This window comes from Empidonax traillii, unplaced genomic scaffold (assembly GCF_003031625.1).
Source record: "Empidonax traillii isolate 1590-97213 ecotype Southwest subspecies unplaced genomic scaffold, ASM303162v1 scaffold399:size634673, whole genome shotgun sequence".
Lineage (NCBI taxonomy): Eukaryota > Metazoa > Chordata > Aves > Passeriformes > Tyrannidae > Empidonax > Empidonax traillii.
This window is the reverse complement of record NW_020955592.1, coordinates 72,388-80,921: the sequence shown is the minus strand read 5'-3', so window position 1 is coordinate 80,921 and position 8,534 is coordinate 72,388. Positions and strand designations below refer to the sequence as shown.

The 8,534-nt window shown below is 39.0% G+C and overlaps 1 protein-coding gene across 1 annotated transcript in view; it reads right to left on the bottom strand.

The window, feature by feature from the left end:
- Positions 1-8,534, bottom strand: part of LOC114062335 (rho GTPase-activating protein 10-like) — a gene marked incomplete at its 5' end in the record, with an annotated part of 82,083 nt that overhangs the window by 3,871 nt on the left and 69,678 nt on the right. The window contains 2 exons of the mRNA XM_027893633.1: positions 6,028-6,119; positions 7,574-7,705. Coding sequence (XP_027749434.1) covers positions 6,028-6,119; positions 7,574-7,705 — 224 coding nt within the window. The remainder of the gene's footprint in view (positions 1-6,027; positions 6,120-7,573; positions 7,706-8,534) is intronic.

Here is an 8,534-nt window from a genome sequence, read left to right as displayed (position 1 = left end):
GTAATAAGATCTTTATGTAAAAGTTTTTCTGATTTCACCTAATCAAGAAACGCAATAAAATCACCTTGCAGCACTTCTTATTTTTCGGTATGCTCCATAGGAAATAGCTTTGATATTGCCAATATCACAATTGTCTAACTGCAAATACATGAAATTTGCAAACAGACGTTCACAAAGACCCAGTGCTACAAGCAGACCTTGCTCTGCTTTGGCAGCTCAAACATTTCACAGCTCTCAACCACACATCAGAGCAAGACTCATTTCCACAGCAGTATCAGTTCATTGCCTAGGTGCCACTAACTTCAGCAAGACCGATTCAGACACTGATTCACACTTGATTTCTCCACCTTTGCGGAAATCAGCGATTCTGGGAGGAAATCTAACATGCAGGGTGCCTGGCACAAGAAGACCTCCCTTTCTGATGGACTATTTTGTCAATCAGAAAACTCCCAAGAAACTACCTAAATGAGGATTCGCGTTCTGAGAACAACAGAAATCTCACTGCTAAAACCACTATAGCACCAGAATTCACTTCCATAGAATTCAATCACACTGGCCAATTTTTCATTAGGAAATAAAATTTAAAAAAAAACCAAAATGGGTTTGCAAGCTTTCTGTGTTTAGAAATCCCTCTGGGTTTTTCAAACAATCTCTATGGATAAAGCTGATCGGAGAAATACAGAAACATTGAGCATGCTTAAGATTAGCATAGAATTTGGAATTTCAGAACTTGCTGTTTCCCTTAATTATGCTGTGAGAAGCAGAATTATCCTGTGGACAGAACAGAGGGTTAGGAGTTAGGGGGTCTTCTTCCTGACCCTGCTGAAAGTGTACTGTGTGCCCACAAATAAAGGACTCTGCCCATAAGGGCTCAGGCTTATGAACAAAAACAAACACACTGATACACCATGACAAACTAGTGAAGGTGGAATTTAGCTTGCAGTCTGAGACTTCCCAAGTGTCTATTACAGCTGGTAGAGAACTAGGCAGTACAATGTATAGAGAGAGTGTCCAAATGATAACTTGGCTCACTCTAAAGTAGAGGCAAGTGGTTGGTCAAGCTGAGTTGCTGCCGAGTTCGCTGCGATACAAGTTAGAGACCTGTGTCACCAACATTAAACCTCACCAATCTGCGAGACTTGGGGTCTTTCTCCTGAAATTACTCCCATCCCAGCTGACAGTTGAACATCTCTTATAGTCTTGCACACACACCAACTACAAGGTAAAATGCATCAGTTTAAGCAACTTCCACTTTAACATTTCTCTCCTGGAGATCACTGCTTCCACAACTATTATTGCAGGAGCAAAGCCAGACCGGTTAAGGTCAAATTACTTTCAGTGACTTGCAAAAACTTCTAGCAATGTCAGTAAGAATTTGGTACTGCTCATCTGGTAATTGTTATTGGTGAAAGGATTGTAACTTTCAGCAGCAGTATGAGGTAACTACCTCCCAACAGCATGGAGGTATCTGAAAAGGAGAACATCTGTCCATGGCCTGTACACTCACAGTTTCTCCAGATGTAAAATGAAGATAATTAATTCACATGAATGTTTCCAAGTGCTTTGAAGTCCACAGACAAAAGGTACACAAAGAAGTAGCTCTATCCTCATTTTTACCTCAGGAAAAGAACAATTTGCACATACAGGGAAATACAGTATTTTGGGAGCACCACTTCTCTTTGATGTAAATCCTTCATTTGTCAGTGCCATGAAGACAGACAGTCCAGAAGCCACAACATGAATTAGAGGGCAGAGAGTGCCTTGGAGTCAAAGCCAGGGACATTAACTAAGGCTGGCACTTTGTTACACTAGGAGAGATAGAGGGGGATGACAACGGCCGTGTGAACACGGCTTTTTGTGTTCCTTTTATACTTGGTAGGAATGATGGGTGCTCCACTTTTCCTGAGGAACAAAACACTTTCTCAGTTTTCCTCATATTTTTTTCTCCCCTAAAACCTGATTTTAAAAATTGTAAAAAGCCTTGATAAGAGCTATCTTGACAAGTTTTCAGGAAGCCTTCCTGCTAGCAATACTGCCAAGGAATTTTTGTTGTGTAAACACCATTTACCCTATCTGAAACACTCCTCCCGAGTGAAATTCCCATTTACTGAATTTTAAGCAGTCTCTTTCAAGAACCAGAAATTTAATAACACTTGGCTCCAAGGCTGGCAAAATTTCAATGCCAGGCAGTCTGATTATTCTTTCCATGATTATTGGGAATATCTGCCTCAACAACAACAGAAATATACAGCCAGCATATGTCTCTCTCAATCTCAGATCATACTCTGCTTCTTCCCATATGTGCCCTTATCCAGCTGCAAACTCTTCAAGCTTTGCCTCTAACCACTTGAATTATATTGTTATGTGCTGTCTATAATATAGCCTGTAACAACTGGGAAAGAAAAATATTGGCACAGCCTAAGGCAAATTGAATTGAAGATTAAAAAAAAAAAAAAAGTACAGTGGATATTGTTCAGATTACATTATTCATTTTCCTACACTATTCAATTAAATAGAAAACTTTGCCTTTTCTTTTTAACTTACCAGATGGTGCCTTAGCATTTATATTCTATGTCACTTTAAGGGAAAGACTGTGGAATTCAGGGTAGCACAATGTACATGCACTAGTGAAAACTCCTGAACATGAAAATGCTAAGATTCTATACAGATTCCTATCAGGTGATGCAAAGCTGAACTTAAAATATTAGCATCTCTAACCTTGGATGAGTGAGACAAACGGATTTTTTTTCCCCCAATTTAGAAACAGGAAATGGAGATGGGAGTAAAGGTTAAATCCTTACCTTCTTGCACCAACATTACATTTAGCAGCTATGACAGATGCAAGGCTGTACTTTACTAAATGCCATTATCCTGTCTGAGGCTAGAGCAGCCAGAAAGACTCATCCAGAGTAATGACAGGTAAGAGAGAACCACTGCGATCAACATCCATGGGCCAAGAGAGGCAGACCAAGAAGAACAGGGAAGGGAAATGAGAAAGGAAACAATGCAGAAAAGTGAGGGAAGAAAAAGGGGAAAAAAACCAATAACCAAATAGAGAGAGGTGAAGGAGACAGCATTAGAAAAGTGAGACAGGCAGGGTGGAGAGAGGAGAGAGGGATAAAACCTTCACTAATGGAAGCAGCACTTTTTAGTAGACATTAATTTAACAGTTACTTTAATGGTTGAGACTAGCTGTATGTCAACTTGATTGATGCGTTGTCACTTTGATAGTTAAGGTTATTGGTAGAGCTGCAGAACTGATGTATTATTACTTTAATTCTTCATTTGGGGGCTTTATTAGGGCATATGGGAATTAAAATTGAGTAACTAAAGAACCTGACTTGATTCACTGGAATCTTGATTCCAGCACAGACACAAGGGTGCCTAGTACAAAAGGAAAAGGCCCATGTTGAGGCATTTCAGAGGTTTCCAATGTGGGGACTGGTCTGCACGTTGCACAAGAATAACTTGAGCCATCCATGACATAACCTATTGGGAACCATGTGAAATGATGGTTATTACATACATCCAGTTGCTGCCCTATTACTTGCATGCTCTCCCTCTTTATTCTGCCAATCCATGACCTACCTTAGGGTGAGAGCCCTGCAGGGCAAGGACAACGCCTATAAAATAACCAGGATACAGTGGAACAAATCAAAACAAATGTGTTTAAGGAAATGTGATCCTTGCCATTGGAAATCTGCAATTAGGTTTTCAAAATGCAATCCATGCAACCTTTTCCCAAGCTTCTAGCCTTATTTGTATGATGAGCTGGAAAAAGAGTCTTACAGTTGAAATATTTCTCAACACGTCAGAGTCAAATTCCATACTTGTTCTCGGACAATCCTACTCTCTGGTTGAAAAACTCAAGTGAGGCTGTAATGCAGCAAATCACAGTGGCTTTGCCACCACTTCTAGAGATCTCATTACACAAGAAGAGAATCCTGACATTCCTCTCACACTAAACATCTGTGTCTTGAAAGAATTTCTTATCCCATGCCAACACAAAAGCTGTGCAACCCTTTATGTTCTGCATCAGAAATGCCTCTCCTAGACATCAAATCTTTTCCACCATGCACTTGATTTTTCTTCCCTATATCCAGTTTTATGTCTACTGAAGATCCCTATCAGTCATGTTTTTAAAAACTTAAATTAAAATAGCTGGTGTTAAGAACTTTAAAAAGAGCAATCATTTAACTAATTCATCTTCAAAAGGTTTCCCACCTAGCTTGATTCAGACATGATTTGCCTGCAAGGCAGCTCTAATAGGAAACATCAAGAATGATTTTGTAAAGTGTGTGCTACTAGGGAAGTATCTAGTGGGGACTCCAGACCACTTTATGCTGCAAAAACATCAGAACCGGAGTCTGGACCAAGGCTTGCTATTTACTTGTTTGGGAGGAGGCAGAGGACAGGATTGTCCTATATTCTGCCTGCTTTAAAAGAAGCATCACAAAGAAGGGGAAGGAGATATCTATCCCTGTGCAATGTTTTCACTGTTGTTATACACACTAAAAAAATACAATTTTGCCAAGCTTCCCATTTGTTTCGTCTCGTTAAACAAATTAGGAACATCCTACTGGGGTTGAAAAGATTTTCACTTATGAGAAAAACTTCCCCCTCCCCCATTTTGATCCAGTGCTAAGAGTTAACAGAGTGCGTTTTGTGAAATATAGAACATATTTAGTTAGCTTTTTAATGCCTGCAGGTTGATGTTTTCCATCTGGTTTAGACTGTGTACATTTTTTCCCTGCTGGATGTAAACTGGAAATTTGGAATACTCCTTCATTGGGCATGCAACGAAGGACTCTCAAATGACTGGGCAGTACATCCCCTAAGCATGTTTGATTAAATACCACTTTCCCTCTGGAAAGCACATATCAGATTTCTGACCTGGTAGCAAGCTAAAATCTGACAATGGATGAGAAAAGAGTCATCACTGCAGAATTTCCAGATTTTTTTAAAGATGAGGATGCCTCTTACTAGCCCCTTGCCTCTAGACTGAAAGACTGAACTCAGAAGGTCCTTAGGAATGCAGTTCTCAGATCACTTTGAATTCCCCAGTCTGCACCAAACTTGGATGAGTATTTGGCCAAATTTAAGAGTCTTCTAGTTTTCAGTATGAATGTTATTTTTTACCAAGTTCTTCCAATAAACAACAGTCATACCATGCTGCTGCTATGAACTAATTTCTGCTTAGAATTATTATTAAATTGCATTAAAGTAGCAAGAATTTCTGAATTTGTCCAGGTCATGCTGAGCCATTCCATACTCTTTCTTATATTAGGAATTTCCTCATGAGAAGAAGAAACTATACTGTAATGTTGCCTTCTGCATCTTCAGAGTTTGTATTACAGTAGGTATAAGGTTTAAAACCTAAAATATTTCCTGTGAGTTTGAAGTCCCTGTGCAGTTGCTGAAGGATAGATACATGGAAGCTCACTGAGCAACACCATCTTCAGCAGAGGAATCATCTTCTGGGTGTTCATATGTAATGTTATATTTGGGTCTGTAGAAATCTTTAAACACAGGTCTTCATTCTGCACCTCAGTGAATATTACTAACACACACTTTGACCCAAGTACTGCATTTTCTCTCCAGTGTTCACCTGATTTACCTGGCACTCTGATTGAAAATCCTTAAACAGATTTTTTTGTTTTAAATGAAAGTCTACGTATTATTTTACAACAATAGTGCACATTTCAAAAAACAAACAAAACCAAAAACCTTCTCATAGGCCAAGATGTTCTCTTCTATTACTGAGTAACTTTTTTTTGGTACAACACATTTAAATGATGCTGAAAAATTCAACCAATTGAAAGTTCAACCAAAATCAAAAGCATTGCCTCACAGTGCTAAGGATATGTTAAGTAGTTTCCTTACACCAGAAAACATCTCCATCACCAACTGTGCGCCATCAGCAACATTGGCAGAATAGCACTGAGGCTTGTATTTTTATCCAAAGCCATTTTAGCAGTTTTGTCAATTTGTTTTTCATTGCTTTACATTTACTCAAGCAGTACTTACCATCCTCAAATATTGCTCCTATCTGAAATGACAATTCAGAGCTATGTTCTGCTTCACACGGATAAACTGCTCTTGCTTTCCGGTGGGCAGCACTGAAAAATGAAATTATGATTTATAGTAAGTTTTTGCTATTATGAAGACACTCTCTCAACCATTCTGTCTCCATTCACATTTGAAGATGACTGAAAGTTTAAACACAAATTCACATGCATCCTTACAGGCTTGTAATTCATACACACAGCCAAAGCCAAAGCTTCACACCTTACTGTTGGCATTTCTGAATATCATACTCCCAACTTCATGCACACTTATTTTTATGACAAACTCGACTTTCAACCACAGTTAAAATTTTTTCAAGTGTTAATCAGCAAGGAAATCAATAGTAGGCAAAGCATACCATACTTAATTTACAGACTAACCATCATTATGTCTTCTGAAACATTTCTTCATGAATCTTGCACTTCAACTTTTCACTATCACTGTTCAGAATTCACATTTTATGTTTGTTTACAATACAACATTACTAGTCTACTGAAGATGCTGGTTTTTTCTTAAATTCCTCAAGATTTCTAACACCTCAGGCGGTCTTGTAGAGGTGTTCTCAGGAAGCTCAGTAATAAGCCATCAATATGAATTTCTCCACAGTACCCATTTGCTCCAAGCACCGTAAGCAGAGATCTTGGAATATGTAAGTATTATCGGCATGGCTTAATTAATCATGCCTTTGCAAACTGACAGTTTGCTGCTGCCCAATGATGCTTTGTTTAGACAGAGCACCCACACTATTAAATCATCTTTTGTTGAGCCCAGGCAACAACAACTACACATATAATAACAGTGGGAAAGATTCTTCCTGCCCCAAGGAACTTGCAGTCAAACAGACAATGTGGTTGTGGTGCAAAACGTAACCAGTACTGAGAAACGGGATTTTTGCTACCAAGCTTTGGGAATACATTGTGAATATATCCAACTTGAATTAGAAAAGAAAATATTATAAATAAATAAAAATATTTTCCTTCAAATATTATGAAGGTAAAAGCTGAGATGGTGAAGACCTTCAAAGGAAAAACTGAGAATACTTCCAAAGATGGACAACAACGTGGAAGGAAGCAGAAGCAAGATGGAAGAAAAGCAGGACAAAAGTGTGAAAGAAAAGAATGAAACAACAGAGAAAGATAAAAACATAGGAAAGTCTTTCAGAGGCAAGTAGGTTAGGAAGAGAAACATCTGACAAACAAAGCAACAGAAAATAAAGAATCTGTACATTAAGAGAAACACTGTAGGAGACATTAGGAATTGCCCATCCAAAACAAAGCCTTCTTGTATTAACCAGTAGGCCACTAGCCTGTGGCTAGTGTACCTTCTACCAAGGAAGGTGTTCAAAGGAAAAGACAGTGATTTTATTCTGTCAAAATTGCTAACATTGCATTTCCTGATGGGTGATAATCATTCACATAACACAGGAGATGTGAATTAGCTATTTTTAAAAACATACAGAAAAATGAGGCAAATAAATAGCCAGCAAAAGTCAAAGTATACATCGTACCTTTCCACTGCTCTGTCACTCCCAGTGGCAGGGTTGGGGAAGAAGAAAGTGGATAGTGCAGTATTTGTGGCAGCTGGATTAGCAGATGGAACATTCATCCACGAGACCATCGATGGGCGGCTTTGACCAGGGCTAAGAGGAAATATATTCAAGGTAGAATTAACAATGTGAATAAAACTTGTTAGCTTACCAAAATGTTTGAATCCTTAGACAACTCGTTAGATCTACAAATTCAAACCCAAAAATACTGCCGAGCTGATTTTGCAGAAACGGCCACCCTGTGATTCCACATTTCCTCCTTGAAGACCTTTCTCCCACATGCCCGACATCCTAAGCTAAGACAAACTACCTGAGATGTATGACATAAGCAATAAAAAGGCAAAATTCCCCATTTCTTATCTAATAAAGACAGATACAGTGAAACTGCATGTAGCAGGCTATTATTTGAGCTGCCACTTTGCCTTCACAAGTTTTGACAAATCTATTTAAAAACCTTCTCGGTGCTATACTAAGGCCCGTATGGCTGGAAAGATTTCTAACGACGCTGCAGCTATTACAACACTGGGATCATGGTGCTGGCTCCGGATTGAGATTTCATCCTCATAGCTGAGTAAATACTGCCTCGGTGGCTGCCCTCACCAACATGCTGCTCAAATCGGCATTAACTCAGCGGCTGAGCACACAGTTGCCACAGGAGGAGAAGAAATAGCAGCTAAAACTGAAACTTTTATTAGTCCTTGAAAAACATACAAAGTCCTCCCTAACATAAAGGAGATTCCTAATTTCCCACCTTAAAGAGCTAAAATGTTTCAGCACTGGAAGGCTTTCTTTCGTTGCATGGGCAAAACAACAAATAGTCCAATCACTTAATGCCAGCATATCTTTGGAACAAAGAGCTGGACTTCAAGCAGTTTCTAAGCAGAAACAGGATTAAAATCATTCCTGCATTCAGGCAGGAATC